This window comes from Myiozetetes cayanensis, unplaced genomic scaffold (assembly GCF_022539395.1).
Source record: "Myiozetetes cayanensis isolate MyiCay16 unplaced genomic scaffold, myiCay2020 scf5-8, whole genome shotgun sequence".
In the NCBI taxonomy this organism is placed as follows: Eukaryota; Metazoa; Chordata; class Aves; order Passeriformes; family Tyrannidae; genus Myiozetetes; species Myiozetetes cayanensis.
Genome location: NW_026087742.1, coordinates 3,601,342 through 3,625,449, shown reverse-complemented (window position 1 = coordinate 3,625,449; position 24,108 = coordinate 3,601,342). Strand labels below are relative to the sequence as shown.

The window sequence follows — 24,108 nt, the reverse complement described above, 5'->3', positions numbered from 1 at the left end:
TGGATTTCTTGTCCCCAAAATTTTCTATTAGCTGTATCAGAGAAACCTGATCCTGAGCATTCTGGAACTCAACCAGAAAAAAATGACCCCGATGCTGATGCTGCCTCTGGGAATGTAGAGGAAGAAACCTCCTGTGAAAGGAGTGTGAACCAAGACATTTCAAATCAAAGTACTGAATCCATTGCCAACTTGCTTGCTGCAAGTGATGAACCTCAGTCACACCCAGAATCCTCAGGGCTTGCAACTCCAGATGAGTCCTCTACCAGGACCTCAGCTCTCCAAGAAACTGATGACAGTGATGATGATCCTGTTCTGATCCCAGGGGCGAGGTATCGAGGAGGACCAGGACACAGGTAAGGGGAACACTGATCTCTGCTGTTGCTTGGCAAAAGGCTTTAAAAATTTTTATTATTATTATTATTTGGTTGGTTTGTTTGTTTGAACGAAAGATCTAGAAGCTCATGCCTCATATCCTTAATTAAAATAAGTTGTTCTTTGACAAACAGCCAAGAGCTTGATGGCTGAGTCTAATTTGCCTGTATATGAGGTATTTATAGCTGTAATTTCCCTCCTACCCAGGCAGGCTCTTACAGATCTAATACCTGTTAGTGCTTATTTCTTGATTGCTGAATACCTCAGTGCTAAATATTTGCAGTTTATTTTTTATTATTCTCCTTGTAGTCGTAAGTATAGAAAGTCCATAAATTTGTATATAGGGTACAGGGACTTACATTTTCTTTCAACTGTACTTCAGATGTTCTTACTTTGGCAAAGCAAGAGCTTTTAACTGCTGTTGTTCAGCAATGCTGGGTTTGTAGTACATAAATTAAGGCTGACGTGTTCAATTTTTCACTCTTTTTGTCTGAAACTGTAGTCCTTTTCCTTTTGTTGGCTATTGAATATTAGTGTGTACATCATTAAAAAAAAGGTAGACTACTAGTTGTTATTAATAAAAGACATTTAGTAAGTTTTGTGCCTTTTTTAAAGACATATTTAGTAAGCTTTGTGGTTTTTAAAAAAATATAAACAGCTGTTCATACTTGTTTAATCATTCAATAAACTTAGCCCCCAATTTGGTATTGTTGGTTTAACACCTTTGTTCACTAATTTAAGTTCTTTTAAAAAGCTGTAATAATTCTTTAAGCAACATCTTTATTGAGTGACATAAGACAATAATGTTTTTACTAGTTTCAGGTGTAACCTGGTGTCAGATTCCTTAGCTTTATTTCTGTCCTGTTCAAGGGCAGCATCATCTTGCTATTAATTCCTTATGCTGGCAATGCAAATCTTTTCCAGGAATTTACAGCATATATTTATTAGGAAATCAGGAAGAATTTAATAGTTGTGTAGAGAAAAGGTTTTGAATAATTTTCAGTTCAAGGTTGCAAGCCACCACACTGTCAGCAGTGAAAAAAGAACAGTCAGCGGTTGTTTATTACAAAGCACGAGCGATTGTGCTCACTAAATGACAGTTTTTAGGAAGAAGCCAATATATACAGATTCTGTCTTAATCCATTGGCTTCCCATGCAATACCAAGTAACTGGAGATAAATATCAAATGGCAGAAATATTTTCCACTACAGAGTCAACATTCATTATGATCCAGTGGTTGAAGAGCAAGCTGTGAAAAACCCTGCAATTTAAATCCTATTTCCATTTTGGAGCAGGAGTCAGAGCTTCTCTCCATGCACCATGCTGTAGTCACAATGTAATAGTTGTCCTAGTAATGTGATAAGAATGATACTTCCAGGTATCATAGAGGAGTTACAATTTCCCACTAGTGGGGACATCTTAAATGAAGTTGCAATTCATCTGACGTGCTTGCTTTTCTTCTTTGTGTGCAGGGAGATTTCTTCCTGTAACAGTTTAAATTTTTCATAAAGGACAGAGCATTCAACTCAATGAATGGTATAATTAAAATTCTTTATGCAGCCCTCTGCTCCCTTATTCTCTCCCCAAACAAAATCTGGGAAAAAAGTAGTTTTTTAGTCAATGCTGGTTTAGGATTGCCTGCAGGTTTTCATCATTCAGATGTAATGCCTGACCAATTCATTTTGTTCTGCTTTTTTGTGTGTGTGCAAGCAGTGCAGTTTTCTAGTTTAACTTCTGAGCCCTACATTCCATCCTAGTCCCTCTGAGATACTGAGGAAAAGTAAGACATCCTGTGTGTGCTCAAAGCAATTTGGATTTCCACAGAGAAAGCAGGCACTGGTGGTCTTAAGGGGCTATAAGCCCTCTTAGTTTTTATATCTCATCATGATCATCAGAGTGAAAGGAACTGGAAGTCCTCTCTACTACTATGACGTTATAGCCTATAATCCCTTTCACAAACTGATCAGATTTATATAAAATCCCCCTGGCTCCTTAAGGAGTAATAAACAAACTCAAAATGTTGCTGCTGTGATGGGTATAAATTAACTAAAATTAGTAATTTTGTTCTGTGCTAACATACTCTTTGGATTGAAATAATTTTTGACGCCCAGTGCTTATCATTTGAATGATGTTCATCCCGTCCATTTTCAGCTTTTGTCTCATTAGACTTAAGAGTGCCAAGTTTTTCTCACTGTTAACAGTAAAAATCTGTGGCTTTCCTGCCATCCTGCTGGTTCCTGTCTGCTCTCCTCCATGTTTCACATCTTTCCTGAATATGGTAGACCAGCACTGCTTGGATTCTGCTAGGATTAATTCTGTGAGTGTTACCCTTGGTCTAGAGAGGATTCTCTGAGACACAAGTGAGCTGCAGTGACATCTTTCTCCCCTCTTTGCTTAGGGCTGTCTCAGTGGTGGCCCGTGGTCAGACACGAGCTCAATTAGTGCACTGCAGTCTTCCCTACTTTGCCATTTCTAATTGATGTGTGTTACCTTTCACCAGAAGGAAGCTCAGAATTGTGTAACTCAATCTTATACTACTGATTTTCCACCCACCTTTTTCTCAAGGTCCTTCAGTCCGCTCTATATTCATGAAGTTCCCCAACCTCACATTCTGCATGAATACATTCCTACATCCTACTCAAAGACTATTAGCAATATATTAAACAAAACTGCCTGCAAGACTGGTGCTTAGCTCCACCAGTATGCTTTCCATAGGCTTATGTTTTCTCTTTTCTCACTTAGTAAATTGTGTTACCTAACAATACCTTTACTAAATCTCATTTTCTCAAGTTTACCTAATAATTTACTTTCCAACGTGTCATCCTGTAAGATAATTAATGTCGTTAATATATGAGGAATAAAGTAGATTTTTCTCTCTCTGGAGTATCTAAGGGGGAGCTACTTTGGTCTTTTTTGTCTGTGGTTCTGTTTTATTTTTTCTTTCCAGAGACGTTATAATACTAGCCTGCAATAATCTACCTTTTGTGAACATATTTTATACAGTGGAAAAAAAAGTTTTATTTTTCAATAGGGCAAAAAAATAAAAAAGAGGCCACAGCCTTCTGAAACAATTCTAAAACCTGTTGGACTAATAAGCCTGTTCCAGTATGTAGCATTACTATCCTTTTACTACAACCAATTTATTTTTCTTTAGGCTATTATTAACCTAATAGCTATTATTAACATAATAGCTCTTGTTTACATTGAGGAGAAACTAAGATAAATGAAACTCTCAGAGTCACTTTCCCACTGTAAAGTACAACTTTCTCCACTGAGAAAAGAAGGGTAGACTTCTGATTTTGTACTCTGAAATCATGATCTTTAGCTTCCCCTTAAGGAAAGGAAGTGGCAGAAATACCCTTTTGACTGCTCTGTTGGCAGTACCTGCAGTTAAATAAATTGAGAACTTCCTGCTGCATCAACACTGCTGGTCTCACTTTATTTTTGGTAAGATGGATGTAGATTTCAGATTTATAAACAGAATGTTGTCCATTTTGCAAATCTAATGTTTACAAGGCTTCAATTGTTTGAATTTTATTGAGGTACAAATCCACCTTTTAATGTTTTCAAGTTGAGGATTTGGTCTTTTTCTCTCCTTAAATAATCTAAAAATAGATACAAGGGACATAATATCTTTTGGGAGATGCTTATAAATCTCAAAACACAGTGAGGATAGATGGTTTCTCACCAACTCACCTGAAACTGAACCATCAGGAAAGGCTGGGCAAGGTTTGCAGCTGCTTTAATATTTTGAAAAAGGCTTAAATAGTATAAGCAAAACGTGTAGGAATACCATGATCCTTTGGTTGGTTGGCTAAGTCAGCTGCATGTTGACTAGGAATCAGCTGGGAATCGTTTTGACACCCAAGGATGTTTCTTTAAAAGGAATAACTGGGGATGTGACATCCTATTTTTTTTCAGTAGCATTTCTATAGCATCATTATAGGAATGGTCTTCACAGGTGACTAAAGAGGCTAAATAGTTATTTCACTTGTTCACATCACTAGGCTAGTCAGTAAATGTTCTTTTTAAGAAATTATATAAGGAAATGCATGGAATATTTTGAAATAAATAATAATAAAAAAAAGAAACTTGTTTTGTACAACCAAATAGTTTTGCCAGATACTCATCAGAGAAAATAACCTTCTGTGCATTTTGGGGAACCCACAGGAAAAGATCCCTTCTCTTACAAATCTGAGAATATGTGTAAATTACAAATATGTGCAGGTCTGCACAAAGCATATCTTGTTTAAAACTTACTGATTCCAGCAAGTTGAGTTGGAACAGAGACAGAGAGCATGGCTTGCCTTAGCACTGTACATTGTAATCTGTGTGTGTGTGTGGGAAATCTAAGCAAAATGTATGTTCTTCGTGTCCAGAGTGCAGTTTTTAATAGATTGATCTTTATTTTCACAAATTACTCAAAACAGCTCTCTGGAGGCTGCTTTCCTACTTAAACAACTGAATTAATTTTGTTTGGGCTTTGACAGAAGCTGATCTGTGAGCGGAGGCTAAGCCTGGAAAATGTTACATCTAGCAGGTTAAAATTTAAAGAAATATGAATGTCAAAAGGAAATGATTATGCAGCTGCTTCCATGTCTGCTGTGATCTGTGAAGAATTGCTGTATCTTACAAGATCAACTTTGTGTACTGTTATGTCATCTAACTATTTTTGCTGAAATCAAAGTAGTCTTATACACTGACACCCTGAGAAGGAATCTTCTCAACTGGAATACACAGAGCACATTTTGTAATAGGTGTTAACCATTAAAAACATGATACCCAGCATTTTTGAATGACTTCAGTTGTTATTCCTTTTACTAGATATAATATCAGAGGAACAGCGATAGGTGATAGAATAATGAGGTAATTAATTATTTTATTCCTTCCCTCCTCCTTTTTATTGCCTTATATTGGATTTCTCAGGTCCTTGTTTTTCATATCTAACTGGCATTTTAAGAATTGCTATACTTCAATTGCTATGAATTACAGAGCATATTGCTTGAGTTATATTTAGCTGCATGCGTTGCATGGAAATTGAAAAGAAATGGCAGTGTATGCATTTAACAACCTATTAACCTGTATATTGTGTGCATAGAAATTAATAGAATTTGAAAAGTGTACAGTTTGTGAAAAGAAATACCTTTTTTTTAAATTTAGCTGCTGAGGAACGAATTATATTTGCATGTGCCACTGCTGACTTGCTTTGTCTGGTAGTAGAGAACATCCAGTTCTAGACAAAAATATGTATCAAAGACCACTTATACTTTTTTGTCTGAGCAAGCTTATGGAACTGAGCATAATTATTAGAGCTGTATTTGGCAATACATATTGAGCAAGATGCATGCTGGATCTTCTATGATCCTTCTTTTAAATTAAAAAGTCATTTGTTCTCATATTCTTCATTGAAATACTTGGGTGAAGTTGTAAGAACAGATAAGGCAATTTGAGTAATTGTGTTTGGCCACATACTATAAGAGGGAGAAACTCTACTGTAATTAAAGTCAAAGGCCTTTACAGGGGAAATGGCACAAAGTCATTCTACTGATGAGAATGAACATCTTGGCTTTGTGTGGCCAGAAGGGCAAAGACTCAAGATGTGCTTCATAAAATACTTGCCCTGAGTCCTATATTTTAAATGCCTACAGGAAAATAGTGCAGATGTGTAATTCTTTGTCTTATATTTCCATCTTAGCTGCAATTGGAATACCTGGATTTAACTCATCAACTTTCTTAGAGATTCAGGACTCTGTGTACTTTTTGTACTTTAAATTTCACAATAAGCATTCTTTAAACATGCTTACCATGGAGTTATTTAGCTCTTCAGCACAGCCCAGGGGGACATATATTTCATATTGCTATAAATTTAATATAAAGTGAATGATGCATTCAGCATACAATTTTTTTGTCAGTATTTTTTTTTCTTTCTAATTTTCATTGTCACTTGGCAATGTATCAGGTGAAAACCTAAAAATGTTTTGGAACTGAAAATAATTGAAACGTCGATTGTGTCTGAAGGCTGGGAAATGATCTAGGAGTGAGTGACAGTAAACATTTCTTTTTATATGATCAGCAGTGAAATACCTTGGGCTTTAGGTTAGTGTCAATGTGCTGTTAACATGATGGGTTTGCCTTTGGTTTTGAATTATCTCAATGCTTGAAATTTGGCAGCAGCAGTAAATCTCTTCCATAGGTTCAGAAGCTTCTAAAAGAAAATGATTATTTGGTCACTAATATCAGAAATATAATAAACTTTTGGTATTTAGAAGAGAAGCCACTATTTTGATACGGTGGTTGTGGGTTAACTGCAGCAGGCAGCTCAGCCCCACACGGCTGACTCACTCTCCCCAGGGAGGGACTAAAATGGCAAGAGAAGCCATGGGCTGGGGTGCAGACCAGTACAATGGGTCATTAATTAGTCATCTTCCTGAGCCAGATTTGACTTTGGGGATGATAGCCAGCTTGTTAAGACAAGTCTTTGGAATTCTTGGGCAGGAGCATGGAAGCTGGCAAGTGGATTCCTTTGCGAGATCAACAAAGAAAAGACAGAGCTTGATCAAGGATTTGCTGAAATGTTTTAGATATACACACACACTCACAAAATAATGAAACACAGAATATACTGAGTTGGAAGGGACCCACAAGGATCAGTCCTGTGCAGTCCAATTCTTTCCCTTGCACAGGACAAGCCCAGGAATCACACCTTGTGCTGGAGAGTGTTGTCCAAGTGACCAAAAGGCACTGGAGAAAGAGGATCTAAATTAATGGTTATAAGCCTCAGGTTTCCCTTCTGGACAGGGAAAATAGTTCAAACAAGAAGATGGCAAATTTTCTTCCAGCATGGGAAAAAATAATATCTAAACTTGAAAGAGCACAAGAGAAGGAACCAGGGCTTGTGGTCAGCACTGGTCTGGTGGGAGATGTCCCTGCCCCTGGCAGAGCTTTGGAACCAGGTCATCTTTAAGATCCCTCCAACCCAAAGCAGTCTGCCAGAAAAAAGACAGTTTGTCTGCGTGTAAGTAAATTTGTAAACTTCAGAACTGGCAAAAAGCCTTAATACTGGAGGAATCAGTACTGAGCTCAGCACTCAATGCAGAGCTGAGACAAGAGGGATGGGAAAAGGAAGCAGCTGGACGTGAGACCTGCTCTGCAGCCCAGCTCAGGAGAGGGTCGATCTGGGATAATGGGGTTTGAAAGAAGCAGGGTTATCTGGGGTACCAGATTAATTTTATGGCAGCCACTGTATTATTGTCCTTTAACAAACAAACTAGTTATTTAATTGTGCAAATTGTACAGATTTTTGTATTAAAAAATATCCTCATTACACTTCAGAAGTTCTAAACATACAGAAAATATCCTATGTGACAAGTTAGTTATTTTAAGGCTTAACTTCCATGTTTACATCTCTTCCATTTCTCTCCATGTATGATATATAGCTGTGGATCAGTTTGCATCACAAGAGTTTTGTGGGGTTTTTGTTGGTGGTGGTTTTAACCTATGTTTAATTGAAATAAAATAACAGCTTCACTTCTAAATCCCTATTCCCCTCATGTTGGGCTTAATTTAAATGGGCTTTTGATAATTAATATTTGCAATTGGCTTTGAAGACTTCAAACCTGGCTGATCATAAGGGGAAAAGAAGTGAATACATACTACAACTGTATCCATTGATGGAGCTGGCTGTGCGTAAATCTCCTTGTCTGACATTTTGTGCTTGGAAGAGCATGCAGTTTGGAAGGGAGGCAGAACCTCCCAGTCAGGCTTAGCTTAAGCTGAATTCCAAAACAGAACAAATTGCACAGCATGCTTCTGTATCCACTGATTCTCCAACTGACTAGGCTGCTATCTAAATTCATGTTGGAATAGACAGGAATTGCTTATCACAAAATACAAATGAAAATTAAAGCACCAGGAAAACAGATATGCTGGATTTTAACCTTTTTTTTCTGTGTGTGTGACTTTAAAAAATGTATAGAACATCTGTAATTATGAAAAAGTAATACCTCTCAGGGAGAATCCTTTTACCTGTAATGTTCTTTGTTCTGAAAAGCCATTAGATTGGGCTCATATTTATCTTTCTGGAGCAGATTTGCCCCTGCCAGGTTCCTGCTTTTTGCAGTATGTTGTTAGAGGGCTCCATACAACAGTCTCACAGTTAAAGCCATGTATGCTTGGCTGCATTCTCCCTGTTGAAGGTAATCATTCCCTTTACAAGATAAATAAATATAAATCCAGTCATGCATTTTAAAATAAGGCCCCAAATCAGGATTTTAAATTCAGAGCTCAGTTTAGTTGGAAGAGACCTTCTACCAAAACTTGCTTCTGTGCTTCTGCTTTTATTTTAAAATGCATGATTCCAACTGCTGAGTAGTATTGAGGGGTTTTTTTGTAATGTCTGCATATTCAAGCCTAGGGGAATTTAGGGAAAGAGATTAATTTTTCTGGAGATGTTTAGATCAAAAAATGTGCAAGAAACTCCTCTGCCTTACCAATTAGTTACTTGAATACCATCTTCTAGTCCCAAGACTTGCTACTGCTACCCAGCAAGTCACCCTTCTGAAAGAGCAGGACAGGTCTACTGCTTTGTCAGTCCTAATAATGTTTAACTTCTCAGCTTTTTCACTGCATGTCTTTAATTAATAATGTGAAAAAATACAACAAAAATACAAATAGCAGTCACAGTGAGGGATAGGTGGAAGGCAGCAGGTGTGCTTCTGAAACCAAAAGGGTCTCACTGTGCTGAAGAGCTGTGTGTGCCCTTTCCAAAGCTGTGGGATCACTGATGGGATTGATAGCAGAGCAGTTATTACGTGATTCTTGGTTTTACTTTCTCACACAAAACCCATCTTTTTTAAAAAGCACATACAAACCCAAATATGTACAAATAATGGCTTAAAGTTTCTGTAAATGCTTGATGTAGCCTATCGTGTACATGCCATTGTTTTTCCTTCATGTAGAAGTAAACTGGTGAGGAGAATATTCTGTGAATCTTTAAAGCACAGTAGATAAAGAACATGGGCTTCTTTTGTCCCCCTCCCCTTCTATTGTATGAAGATGTTGTGAAGAACCCTTTTCTTAAATCTATTGAAGATTGAAGTTGAAACTCTCTGTGTTATAAGGACTAACTAACAAATACAAGGTATTTATTTAGCATAGTATAAGAAGGAGGAACCAGAAAATTGCCTAGACAGGAGATTTTAAGGGGACAGAAAACTCTCACCAAGGAAGTAGTAGTCTATTTTCCCTGGGACTGTTTGCTAGGCAAACATCTAAGAAATATATTATAATAAATAGCACAGTGTTAAGTGGATCTATTGGTTAGTCCTTTCAAATCTCCTAATTTCTATTAAAAAAAGCGTTATAATTTATTTTAAAAGTTTAGCTGTATTATCTGTCTTAGTGTGACAGTTTGTGGTTTGTTTGTTTCATAATAAATCTGTATTAATGACTCATTACTTGCATTCATTTTCCTTCTTTGCCTGGCTGTAGGATAACACTTCACTTTAACCTTGTGGTGCAGCTTTCTTCTGTGGCAAAGATTAAACAGAAACCTAAGCAGACCACTGGCTGAGAAAATGAGTGATGAGATAGATCTGGTGGTGGTTTTTTCTGGAGTAAAGGACTTGTTGCTGGAGTCTCCAGGATCAGTGACTAAAACACTAGACCACATTATATGTGAACAAATTCAGGTTACTTTCTGGAAGCACTGTAGTATTTCAACTGTAGTATTTTGACTCCTTGCATTCTGCTAAAATCTGTACCTGGTCCATCTTGAGAGTGATATTCCCCTTGGATTGTGTTCTGGACTTCAAAGCTCATAGCAACCCTGGCAAGGAATGATGGAAGCAAAAGAACTAGATGCAGGTCCTGGAATGTGATGTTCTGATCATAGCTGGAATTGTGAGAATCTGCAAACTAAAGAGCTAAACAGGAAAAATTTGGCACCAAGGTCTTTTCACAGATTATTTTAAAAATAGATTCCTGGAATTAAACATTCACAAAACAAAGTATGTAATTTAGCTTTTTTTCTCTGTTATTCTAGGAAATATTAGCAGCTAACATAAGGGATAGCTGCTGCAATAATTGATCTCAAACCATCTTTTGCCTTAGTACAAACTTTTTAAAAGCTGCCTAAGTCTTGAGTCTTGTCATACAGAAATAGTGAGGAGAAATACAATGAATAAAATTTTATAGAAAAACCAAGTCACGCTGGAAGGCTCACTAAATCCTTAATAATTTCTTAAAACTTAAAAACTTCTGTTTTGGCTGGCAGAGATTTTTCACTTCAGAACTTTGCTACCTCATTATGGGTGGAGGGTTTTCCCCAGCACTGAAGAATAAAATAGCATGTGAATTTTGCCAACAGCTGAAGTTTGTTCAACAGAGGGGGAATAAAACCTGGCATCACTTGACATTCCACTGCCTTGCATGCTGTTCTTGTTCTAAGCCAGGATGGAAAAAATTCAACTCTGTAGTTTTACATTCGAGATAAAGTTGATGTCTGTTTCAAACTCATGGAGAATGTGTTTGAGTGCCTAATTATTATTTTATAGTCCTTTGCGATAGCCCAGCTCAGTGTTCAGGGTTGGACTCTCAGCGCTGTTCTCTTTGTCTGCACTTTGTAGACGATCTGCAGTTGCCCGAATCCAGGAGCTCTTCAGGAGGAGGAAAGAAAGGAAAGAGATGGAAGAACTGGAAACGTTGAACATCAGACGTCCTTTAATAAAGATGGTTTATAAAGGCCACCGGAACTCCCGAACAATGGTACAAACGCTTTGTCTCTTTTGGGAACCGTAGAGGTGTTAGGGACTGAATCAGTGTAGCTGCTCCATTGATGTGCTTCCCAAAAAAGGATATTGTAGTGCATTGCAAGCACTTTTTCTTCTGTATTCATTTATAAGGCACATAATTTGCTCTAAATGAAGATTAAAATGAATGTGAGTCCTGTCACTGTGCTTGGCATTTAGTTTTCTTGAGTGTAAGACTCTCTCCTCTTAACTTCCTTTGAAATTTTGCATATTTTTTCTTGGATTCTTTTTAATTTTGTCTGTCATCTTAAGTGGTATAAAATGTGCCTACCTTCCAAATTATGATTTAATCCTCCCTTTCCCTTCCAGGCTCTTTAAAGTCAAAGATTAAATAATAATTTTGAATAGCTTGGAAAGGGAAAGTGAGAATTAAATCATAGTTTTGAAGAGCCTTGACATCTCTGAATTAAAAAAAGGAACTAGTGCCAGTTATTAAATCATAACATGGCTACCAGATACTTGGTCTTTTTCATACAAAATGCTGTGTTTTAAGAAAAATGCATCCTGTGTTTTAAGAAAAATGCAACTACTGTATTTGTAAAGCAACAGTGCATGAAAAACAAAAATGCTGTTTTCCTTGCTATTTCTCATTTTGCTTTTTACAGTAATTTGAAGCTGTGAAGTTCTGAGTACTAGGTGGTATTCTGTAGAAGAAGCTGGTGTGTTATTTTGCAGATGATCTGAGGAGTCTCCCAACCTCTGAAAGCAATTTAGTGGAGTTTGTATGAATAGCTTTGATTACACTGGGGAAAATGCTTCAATAAATGCATATTTCAGTCTATGTGAGCAACAGGGCTTAGAATAAACTTTGATTAATGACAAGGAGTTTTGCACTGTACTTCAGAAATCAATTTTAATTGCTCTACTCTCCTTTAATTTAAATGCCTTAGCGTGAAGCACTTTGTAGTTAAGAGATATTAAAAGTGAGCTCATCTAAGGGGTCTTAATTCAGTCTCCATCTGCATATGTTATTATAGAGACAATTTCACATATTTTGTGGATTGTTTTCTTTGGGATGTGTGTTGGTCTTTTTGCTTTTGTTTCACATGAGCACCTATGACAAGGAACACGTACACTGAAAGACAGTGTAATCTTCCCTGTTGGCCTCTGTCATCTCAAACTCCATTTTGATTTATTGTTTTGAGTGATCTCCTCTTTCCTGCAAGGCAAGGGCTGATGACATTTCCCTTTCAATATATAGACTGAATTAAGATTGTGAAGGCAAATTGAATAATTCTGATAGTTCCTTACTTTTGAGAACTTAATTTGGTAATCTTGAAAAATTTTTTAATAAGCATATTTAAGTGTCATTCTTGCATTGCCAGAAAACAAAAGATAAGTATCATTATATTGATATTTGCTTGCACCATTTGTGGGGTTGGAATGTTTCTTTAATCTTATTTTTTTATATATATCACATTCTTCCTTTATTCCACTTTTCCTAAGGCCAGAGTCCCCCTTTTAAAGCGTGGACTTTAAAGTAACTTTTCTTCAATGGAGCATCTGAATGTAAAGGATAAATGGGATAAGTTGTGTATTCATACAATAGAAGTGAGTGTGTATATAAGTTTGAAAAAAAACCCCAAAATTTTTATATGTGAATTTTAATTCTGTTCATTTCTGTTATGCTAAAATTGATTTTTTTTAATATTAGAAAGGTAAAATCAGCAGTTACGTAAGAGAATACAAATGAAACAGGAAGAGGTCATAATTGAAAATTAAAATATAAAGTTATTTATTATTGGGGATAATTTAGATATAACAGGATAATGAAAAAATGTATTAAGAGGAGCTATAAGACAAAAGCTATGAAAAGATTAATATATTGGAATTCACTACAAAATTCAGGAATGCAGTTTCTCTGGCCTATTTTTAGACATCAGGATGACTTTACTACACTGCCTGCAATCATTGGTACATATTCTGTAGACAAAGATCTACCAAGCCTGAAATTTAAAACTGGATATACTTGTGCTGGAAATAAAGTACATATTTTTAACAGCATTAAGGGGTTCAGCTTACCAGTGATTCTGTATCAAGACAGCAGAGGCAAAGCACAGGGCAAGACAATGCCTCTGTCCTTTTCTTCAGTGCATTTTCTGAGGAAACTGCAAAAAGAAATATAAGGATACAGACACTGCCTTCTTTAGAGCTTTATTACAATGCATTACTTGTAAAATTATTCATAGTAGAATCCTGTGTAAATAGTCTCCAAGGCAAAATTCTGTCCCTTATGACAGTGTTATTCTTAAATACCAAACTAAACTCTGAACACTGGAAAACTTGCCCACTGTATGTCCATTTACAGAGTTTGTAGGAGGCACTGGTAACTCTTCAAACAATAATCCTGCACACAAGATTAACTCTCCAGACTCTTTCGTACACACAAACGTGAAACTATTGTGGAGTTTTCAGCTCACATCTTGTGACTGTTTTGACTGTTGTTGAAGCAAAATCCCTTCTCCCTCTGCCACCCCATCCACCCTCTCACCCTGTACATGACACAGTTTCATATATATAACAATGGTTATTTTGAGGATCTGATCTGAGTGAAATCAGGAGTGATTTCTGAAGAAGATTCTTATCATTAGTGAGGGAAGTGACCCATTTTTGTTTGTTCAGATTAATTGCTGGGCATCATTTGGGTTACAGCTTTTTAGGAAAGGAGGGCAAGAGGGGCCTTGGCATGGAAAAGATCATTCTACATTTAGCAAGCCTAATAGTTGTTGCTTGGAACAAAAATATTCCAGGGTGGCTTTTTTTGGCTCAGAAATTGAATAAGCCACATTCTTTCAGGCTGTGATCATAAGGGTATCTTGAAAATAGCAGGTGTAACATAGCATCAACATTACATTTTAAGGAAATGGAGATCTGATACTACCACCATTTTCCCTGGCTTGCAGTTTTGATAATTTCCATTCTAATGCTGCTCTGTTTCATAGCACAGGCTGCTTCAGCTGCTGTCAGTTCCAAAACTCCTGAGATTACAGATCTCTGAAACTCTCAAGGAGTAGTAAATACACAATTAATAGATAATACATTTACTACACAATTAATTACTTATAAATAACATTTAAGAAATATAAATAGTATAGTTAATATGAATAATAAATGTATGAATCCATACTAAAGTATAACTAATATTTATAAGTTACTATTGGATAATAACATTGTTCTTATAATACTATGACAATAGCATATTTTGGGGTTAGGGATGGAAACAAATGGGGGAGAAAGTGTAGATTTATTGACTCCCTTGTCTCCCAAAGACTTTTCCAAGTTAAGTTAGCTGGCTTGTCATTGACTATCTCTGTTGTTTTGTTTAATTCTCAGAATACGGGACAAGACAATCTGGCCATCACAGCATTGTCAGCAAATGTGTGCCCAGAACAAGCAGGCTGATGAGCCCAGGAATATCTTACAGAGCTCAAGAGCCCTTCACAGAAGGAAAGGGAAATAGATTATATAATAAATCATTGTAGTAACCTGGAGCAGCAGCATAGTGTTCCTTAAAACCCCGCCTCCGGTTTTCCGGAGGCCTTCCCAAGGACCTTGGACCTTTCTCCAGTCCCTTCAGTCAATGGCACATCCAGCCCAGTTGTGTTCACTCACAAACAGATGAGCACACTTTAAATCACCCTTCTGTGGTTGTGAATTTCCTCCCATCTTTTCTTGTTTATGAAAAATTCTTGAGTAATTTGTACATCTTTCATGCAGAAATGATTACCATGTTATTCTTAGAGCTCTACAATTTCCTTCTTCAAATGTTCTCCAATCAGAGATTCCTTGAATGTTTAATTACAGCCAATTCTAATCCAAGGCCAAACTACTGCATTAACAATAACATTAGGATTTAGCTGTAGGCCAAACTGGAATATTATCCAATAATGATTTGTGACAGGTGATTTAAAAATTAATATAATTTGTGTATATAATCAGTGCAAAATAAAATTCTGTAAACTGGCCAAAGGTGCTGGAATGACCTTCGGTGTGAACAGCGGGTCCTCAAAACAACTCACTGCCTTTGCAAGATCAGTTTTGCCTCGCTCTCTAAATTTACACACAGCAACATGTGTCATTTACAAAAAAATAAGATTGAAATAATAATCAGTCCTTGATGGCCGTGCACTCTTTGCTGATATCATGGGAACACTTCTGATAAGGAGACAAATGTTACCCAGATCATTCCAAACATTTTGCTCGAATGCATCAACAAAGTAATGATAGGAACAACTGTGTGCTTTGTCATGAAAACTGGGATATTATTGGTTCCACTTGCAGGGAGAGATGCTTCTACTTTCATCTACTGTTACTGTAATAGCTGAAGAGTCACTTCAACCTGGATGCCTTCATTGTTCAGTGATTTTTATAACTTGAATTTTGGCATTGGGCTAAAAGGTCTTAGTTTTTATATGATTTATTATAGAGGGGGGAGAAGGAAAAAAATCCTAAGTTTGATTTCATGAGCTTTTTTTGTCTGTCAGACCCAGTTAACTCCCACCATCCAGTTTTCATAAATCCTCCCAGGGGTTAGCCTGTCACACACTTTAACTCACCAAACTCTTCCTGAAAGCTGTTTCACCTACTCCAGTATCACTCCTGTCACTTCAAACAGTGGCAGAGCTGACATGTATTTTCAAACTGCTCAGTCTGCCCTAAGGCTTTTGCTTTTTTTTTTTTTTTTTTTCTGTTAGGAGCTATGTTGCTCTGGAGATCTATAACCTTCTGAACATTCTTTTTTTTCCCAATCATTCTTTAAATGTTTCCTTTAAGCTTTCTTAAATCTTATTTCTGTGTATGCAGGGCTCCTCCTTCAGCAGCAGTGTTATTGCAGAAATGGGAGTGTGCTCTGAGCTTTTCACTGGGTAGTCTTACAAAGTAATTTTTGTTTTTATTGCAGATAAAGGAAGCCAACTTTTGGGGATCTAACTTCGTCATGAGTGGTTCAGACTGTGGCCATATTTTTATATGGGACCGACACACTGCTGAGCATCTCATGCTGCTGGAAGCTGATAATCATGTGGTGAACTGTCTTCAGCCTCATCCCTTTGACCCAAGTAAGATCCTAATTTTGCACACTCTGCATCTGTAGTGTAGAGCATTTTAAAGCTCATTTTAAAACTCTGCCCTGAATAGAGAATTGCAAAGATTATTGAACTAGTGTTCATTTTTTTCCCATATAAATTAGATAATACTGCTTTTCATTTTGCCTCTTGCTAATGACCTTTGGCCATTAAAACTCTCCTGACTCAATAATGTATTGAAATGAAGCCATTACTGACATCGTATTTATAGGAGTATTGTCAGACGTAATAAGAAGAATCTCCATTTCTTGCTGCCCTCAATACATCAAATGTTTTCCATGACACTACTGAGGGAAATATGGGGTCACTGAAATGCTAGCAATACTTTGGGAATTTATATTGGAATCTGGTCTCTACTTGGCTCTGTTAAAAAAAGTTGAGTGAAGTGGGTGTCTCCATCTCACTGGCTTTGTGAGATTAGAAGAATTTAATACAATTCATAGAAGTTAATTTATATTTAGAGGAAAATATTTATAGAAAAGATGCACTAAAGTAATGAAAGGAACCCCATGTAGCTGGAAAATCTGAACCATTCTGTAGCCTCTGACACAGTCAGAGAAAGTATTTGTGTTATTTCTTTTTTCATAGCTTCCATGGCTGTATAGGAACAGTCAGCTATAAATAAATTAGCAAATAAAACTGTTATAATAATACCAGAAGAGGATGGGGGGTTTTTTGGACAGTTTGGGGAAACACAGAATACTGCCCTACATTGGGTGAACCTTGAACTTTTAAATTTTTTATTGAAATTGAGTTCCTGGACATGTCCTGAGTGTGTGGTTGGGTTGGATACTTTCTTTGGAAGCACCTTTCCATGTGCCCTCATTGTTTTGCTCATTTCTTGTTGGAGTGTAACTGTGCCCCCATCACACACTAAAAATGTAATGAAGAGAGGTCAGTCGCCTTCTAGGACAGTTCATCTTGTACGATTTTCCAGCTACTGAGATGTTTCTATGGAATTTTAATTCTTGTAGTGCTTTTGGTGCAGAGAATGTTCTGCAACTTTTTGTTTTTCATATTTTAATAAGTTTTTCTAAGAACATCCATTGCATCTTCGTATTTAAATATAAAATAAATTCACACGAAATACACTGAAATTATCAAATGTCAAAATACGTTTGAAATTATCTTGGTTCTGCCTTTGTATCTGGGTCTACAAATCCTAAGGCTTTATTATTAACATATGTAATGTATTTTCAGGCTGTCAGCAGAAATGCATTAGTAGTGGCTGAGTTTGCTCTTACTTTCTGCTTCTATCTTTTGCACATTCTGATGCTTTTTTAATTTGAAAAAGAAGGTTGTTGATGTTTCCATGTGTTTTCTTCATGTAATTCATTAACACACTTAAGAATTACTGTTACTTACTTCTAGTTCTGGCCTCTTCGGGTATTGATTATGATATAAAAATATGGTCACCATTGGAAGAATCCAAGATTTTTAACAGAAAACTTGCAGATGAGGTAAGAACCTTTCCTCCTTTTTCGTAGCATTGTTGCATCTTCTTAGGCTTTAAAAGCCTTTGGTACAAATTACTGATATTGAATTAGCAAAGTTATTTAATGCTCAACAAATGAGCTTCAAATAAAAAACTACCCTTCAGAATAGTTAGCTTTCACATCCTTGGCAGCACACAGAGGCACTTTGCATTTCATCAGCTCTCCTAGAAATGTATTGTGTACAGGGAAGAAGTTGGAACAAGCGTGAACAGACAGATACAGAAGGAAAACTGGCAGGAATTAATAAATGAAGGTAGTGCCTGTTCCTAAATAAATAAATGAAAGAAAAACTGAAGGAAATATAGTGATATACAGGAGAACAGGGAGTGCAAAAATCAATCCTATTAAATATTCAGTGGCATAAAGGGGAGTTAAGGTTAAGATTGCAAACTGGGAACTTCCTGAAATAAAGCAAACATTGCAAGCCCAACTAGTTCTAAAAGTCAGTCTGTATGTGAAGTTATGTAACACATTGTTTTTGTGCCCTCAGTATATAGCTGTATATAACTGTATATAGCAACTGGCCTGGGTGATCATATAGCTGAGTGCTGAATAATCATATTAGGGACTTACATAACATGATTTATTAAAATATTCTATGTTTTTCTGTAACTAATATTACAGGATAGATTTGTTTGTGGGGTGGCTAGTTTGGGGGTTTTTGTGTGAAATCTCTTGGGAAGCAGAGATATAGTAAGGGGGGTTTCTAATTGTTATAGGTAACATATATATGTATAGTTATTGGTGCTACAGATATTTTAAGCAGAAACCCACAACCCTTAGTCACCACTCTACATCCCCTGAAAAAAAACCCAAACCATCTACTTATGGGTTTTGAACCTTTTCCATTATTTTAGCAGTACTGAGTGAAGAAACACTTCTTTGTATGTTGTATGACAGCTTTAGTATGTGATGTGTTTTGGAGCCTTTGGGGTTTAGAAATAGTGCTAGACATAAACGTGTGCTAAAAGTAGTTAATGTACTGTTACTTCTGTCATTTGATTTTTAATAATAACAAAATATTTAGAGATTTGATAATTTTTTTCTTTAATAAAAATTGTAGAACGTTCAGAAAAGTTGACTGCAGTGCGGTTTGTAATTTGACACGGTTTTTGTATTTTAACTTAATCCCTGTATTGAAACACCTATGTAGAGGACAGAAGATGTTTGTAGCAATAAAATAGTTTTCATTCAGCATGTTAAGATTAGCTAGAGTAAGTGTTGAATATACCTAAACTGAATTTTCCATGGAAGGGAAGATGTAGGTAGAAGGTATTGTGTTTGGGGAAATTGAGAGAGGCCATGCCCTCAGTAAATAGGAAAAGACAGCAGGGATGGGAACAAACCTCTGAATAGAGAAAAAGCAACAGAGCAGGTTGTCAGGGGTTGTTATTGATGATGCACTGGAGAAAGAGGGGGTGAAAGAGAAAAAAATGGCAGCCTGCTGCCTTCTCAGCTTGTTTCTGTTAGGGAGTGATCAGCTGTGCAAAGTGCCTGGTGAACAGCTGAGAATGACACTAAAGAGGTGATTTGGTTTGGCTGGGAGAAGGGCCCTGCAAACATTTGCAAGAACTTGTTCCTTACAAGAGGAACAGGCTTGGAGAAGGAGTCTCAAGGAGAAAAAGAAATGCATGATTTTCCTGTCTTACAGCAGTTAATCTGGGAGCAAGGAGTGAATAACAGGCAGAACTTGTCTCTACCTGAAGAAACTTTTGTGCTTAGTGATAAATGAAAGAACATTGTCAAGCTACAAGTGTGGGATTAGAACTTAGTGGGGAAGACAGAAGGATGGCAAGGAAGTACCTTCAGCAAGGAATGAGGCAAGAGAGCTAAAAGTATTCATTAGTGGGTTTTTTTCCTTTAAACTAAGACAGCAGGGACTGGCTCTTTCAAGTAATTTAGAGGCAAGCTGTAGATCTGTTTAGAAATAATTATGGAGCTGAAGAATGTTCCAGAACTGGGATAGAAAACTGCTTGTGTTCCTTGGATTTTCTCCAAAAGTTTCAAGCAGCATGAAGGTAGGAGTTTAGGGTAACCTCAGCTCTTTTCCTTCCCACATTCTTGGCCAGCGCTGTTGCTGGAACTTGTTCCTTCCAACAGTTGCCATCTGGAACAGCTTTTTCTCTCATCACTCTGCTTTACTTCATGCGAGAACTCATTTCAGAAGTTTTTCTCAGATACCTACAGTGCCTGTGGACAAGGAATGATGATCGTACTAGAATATTCTTTAGACAGACAGTTAGACACTGTAGGTAGAGTCCACTGTCTGACTTTTCTGACCACATACAATTGAAGTAACTGTATTCAATAGTAATTATTAAAATATTGGTTTGTTATTGTAATTTTGGCCTTTGCACAGGAACTTTGTGTCTACAAACCCATACTGATGCAGTACAATTTTGTGCTTATTTCTGGTGCTGTTTTTTTCCCTTCCCTGCCTGCAGGTTATAACCCGTAATGAATTAATGCTGGAAGAGACCAGAAACACCATTACTGTTCCAGCTTCTTTCATGCTACGAATGTTGGCTTCGTTGAATCACATAAGAGCAGGTGAGAGTCTCTTGAACAGCTTGCCCATGTCACTGGTCTGTGAAATAGCAGATGGACTGGGGAATCATCAAGACCTGTCTGTGGCTATACTTGGGGCTGGTGAAAAGATTCAAGGGTTGATCAATACAAGTGCTTAGGAATTGCTTCTTAGTGTGAGGCTTACAACATTCTTGTACCTGTTTTTACCCCAAAACAAAGATCAAAATATAATTTTAGATGTTACCATACTACCTATCCTGACATAGCTGCTGACAGCCCTGTAGGTGAAGGTGAAAGTGACTGTAGATATTGAATATGGGGAGTCTCTTTGGAGTAAAACACTAAAAGAACTGCCCAACATTTGAGTTTACAACAATTTCAGCAAAACTCTGTGTTATGGCTGGGTGGAGTGTTTCTTAACCTGACAGTGCATGTTGTTTAAAGGACTGATGTAGATTCAGTCATGTTCCCTTGCACGTTTGTGTTTGCCCTTTTCTAAACATGCACATCAAAAAGTACTTTGTCTGATGTATTCAGTGACAGACAGTGATCCCCCAGTTTCTGGAGTATTCAGATTTCTAACTGCAGCTATGCTGGTGTCAGTTCCCCAGAACAGCACTTCAGTCCCTTGTGCTCACCATCGCATTTTAATGTTATGCTTGCATTCATCTTCCCTGTGCTGACAGCCAGTCAGCAGCTACAAGGTTTTTCCTTCTGTACAGAAATTTCCCTTTTATGCCTGCAAATCCTTTAGGGCTTTTCTCCTCTTCTGCTTTCTTGTGGCAACATCCCTACCCACTCTCTACTTGGCAGTCCACACAGACTTTCCTCTACCATATAACCCACAGACACTGCCCATTCTGTAACAGCCCAAGGAGACAGTATTTTATAAATAGTTACCAGAAAAAGAAAACTTTGTAAGTTCTCTTTACTAAATCTCTGTGTTTTACAGACCGATTGGAAGGTGACAGATCAGAAGGATCTGGTCAGGAGAACGAAAATGAAGACGAAGAGTAACTGGCAGTTTTGTGCGAGCACCGAGACATCAGTGGAATTTCTATAAGACATTAATTATATTTTTCCTTACAGAGCTCTAGTGCAATTCTAAGGTATTGCTTTTGGATAACCTAACCTTTTGTTTTTGAATGACTGTGTGCATGAACTTGGGGAGAGTGTGCAAGTTAAAATAAGCAAAAATGTTTTTCAAATGTTTTGCCATGTATGAGGGGTGCTAGGAGATGCAAAGTGCAATATTTTCCTTAACCTGCAAATGTGGGAGCTTGGATCAATGTTTTAAAGTAACTTTCATTATAGTAAAAACATTGGTTCAAATCAATTTCTATACCTGCTGTTTGCATGTTTGTTGCTTTCTAATTAAAAGATTTGGTTGTTTTATGTAGTTTTGTGGTTTTTTCTTTGTGATTTATCACATTGCAACTATAACCCCATTACTGCCTTCATTTGCATTCTTTCTTACAATGTTTGTGGAGTGACAAATACAGTTATTTCTTACACTGAGCACTGGGATTCTCTGTGACTTTGGGACACCGTGTCTCTTGGGTCTTGCACTTCCATGGGCAGCCCACACATATGTAGGCAAAACTGTCTTCCCATCAGTTTTATGGTGCCACTTCCCATTCTCCATGCTTGAATCTGTAATGTTTGTGAAATAGTTGTATTTCACTGATCTGTGAGTTTCCATTCTTTGCAACATCAGCAGATATATCTTAATTTCCACTGGATTTAGGAAAGGCAAAATGAAGTGCAGAGGAACATGAGTCTGACAGTTCCCATGGATTGCTTCATTGGACTAATTACTTGGGAAGGAATATTATTTGGGAATTTCCCAATTTGGGAAGGAAGGCAGTTTAGTCTGTGTAACAGGCTTTCCCCTCTCTCCGTACGTTTTTGGATGTCAATGGGGAAGAGCAAGTGAAGGAAGGAAGGTGGAGCAGTGGAGAGTGGTTTGCTCAATGGCAGTTCTTGCCAAGGATGGCAGACACTGAGAGGCTTCATTGGGAATTACAGAATGCTGGGAAGAATTCTAAATCAGAGGGATGAGGGTACTGTTGCAGACGCGGGAAAGCAGGGACACTCAATATGAGAATCAGCATGCTCCGTTTATTGAACACACACCACAGCAAAATATAGGATAGATAATGAGCTTATTAATATTCTGTAATTTAACTACATGATTGGTAGGAGCTCTAGAGGTCATTGCACCAGAGGATGGAAATTCAGTGTTTGAGAAAGGACCTAATGTGAACAAGGAAGAAGAAGTCAAAGTGATATGCTTGTTTGTTTGAGAAATGGAGTGAAAATAACAGCTGATATGAATATCTGGTGGAGTAAGTGTCCCTTTTGTTGAAGAAGGGAGCAAAACTTTAGTTTTTCCTCATGACATAACATTTTGGGCAAGCATTTTTAGAGCAGCAAGAAATGAAAGAATATTTTACGATTTTGTGGTACATCTGTTTGGGAACGGGGGGGAACACAGTGGTCTAGAATTATTGGAACCTTGCTGAGGTTTGGCTCGCTGCACTGAGCGATATTTTTAACACCACATGTAAATTAGCCTCGAACTTTTATAATGGGAGTTCTCCTTTTATTAGACTTGAAAGAACTATACGGTAAATACATATGGGATACTTAGTATATAGATAAGGTAGGATTGGCTGCTCCACTTTGTCCGTCAGCAGTAAGAGGAATAAAGCCATGTTTCTGTTCTGTGTGGCAGTGGGGGACTTCTTTCACTGTTGGGCCCTCTGAGCAGTTCTGTGAATTAAATCCAATAGCACAGTGTTTGCTGCAGTTCTTAGGTCCTCTGTAGATGATATTTGAGACGTATTTGCTTTCAAAAAGAGTGACCATGGTGTTTCAACAGAAGCCTGACTGTTCTTATTTAGAAGTTATTAACTTTTGCCTTGAAAATAAATTCTTCCTCAAGTATCTGGAGAGGATACCTTTTGTCTTCCCTAGTGAGGTTTAATAAATCGCTGTGGATGTCTTTCTAAAAATAAAAAGGCTGCTTCTGCCACTTTTGTTTTAGTCATAGCAATTGCCAGTGAAGATCATACAATATAAAACAAAAGCAATAATTTTGTACGTCTTTTTTTTCCCCAGAGTTCTCCAATTAGCACATTATTCCCAAAACATCTCTTATTTATTCAAAGGCTAAATATTAACTTTTATTCGCAATGCTTAGCTGTGAGTTTACTGATTAAAAGGAGGATTGTATCTCAATAAGGTAAAATGTTGAATACTTGGAAGAGTTCTTAAACTTCAGTGAAGCTTTTCAAAAAGTTTTTCTAAAACTAAGATATCCATAGTGTTTGGGTTAGTTTTTTTTCATAAATATTGAGTAAGTGGGCTAAATCTGAGTTCCTAGAACCATGCAATAATAAGAGCTGTTGGCAGGAGCGGGGGGATGCTGGTAATTCCAGAGTTTGTAGCAGCAAAAAACCATTTGAAAATGTTATTCGAATGTGCACAGAAGATAATATAACGAATAAACCACCGGACAGTCTAAATCCTCATAATTTTAGAGGCAAATCTTGCGATCTGGGTCTGCTTCCAGACTGGGGGCTTGGAGGTAGATGATGCTGCCAGAGCTCTCTCTAGTGCCACCATTCCTGCTGCACTTGTAGACCACGGTAGTGGATTGTTTACATTAAAGGGTTGTTTATATTAGGTGATTGTTTACGTAAGAGGGAATTGTTTACATTAGGGATTGTTTACATTTTGGGGGATTGTTCAGATTTAGGGATTCTTTGCATTAATGGGATTTTTTACATTACTGGGAGTTTTTACGTTAGGGGG

General features: G+C 37.2%; 1 protein-coding gene across 5 annotated transcripts in view; it reads left to right on the top strand.

Moving 5' to 3' along the window:
* Positions 1-21,688, top strand: part of DCAF6 (DDB1 and CUL4 associated factor 6) — an 84,193-nt gene extending 62,505 nt beyond the window's left edge. For all 5 annotated transcript variants that reach the window (XM_050333642.1, XM_050333641.1, XM_050333639.1 and 2 more), the window contains 6 exons: positions 32-353; positions 10,998-11,136; positions 16,081-16,237; positions 17,636-17,724; positions 20,205-20,310; positions 21,242-21,688. In XM_050333642.1, coding sequence (XP_050189599.1) covers positions 32-353; positions 10,998-11,136; positions 16,081-16,237; positions 17,636-17,724; positions 20,205-20,310; positions 21,242-21,306 — 878 coding nt within the window. In that variant the 3' untranslated portion in view covers positions 21,307-21,688. The remainder of the gene's footprint in view (positions 1-31; positions 354-10,997; positions 11,137-16,080; positions 16,238-17,635; positions 17,725-20,204; positions 20,311-21,241) is intronic.
* Positions 21,689-24,108: the final 2,420 nt, after the last annotated feature.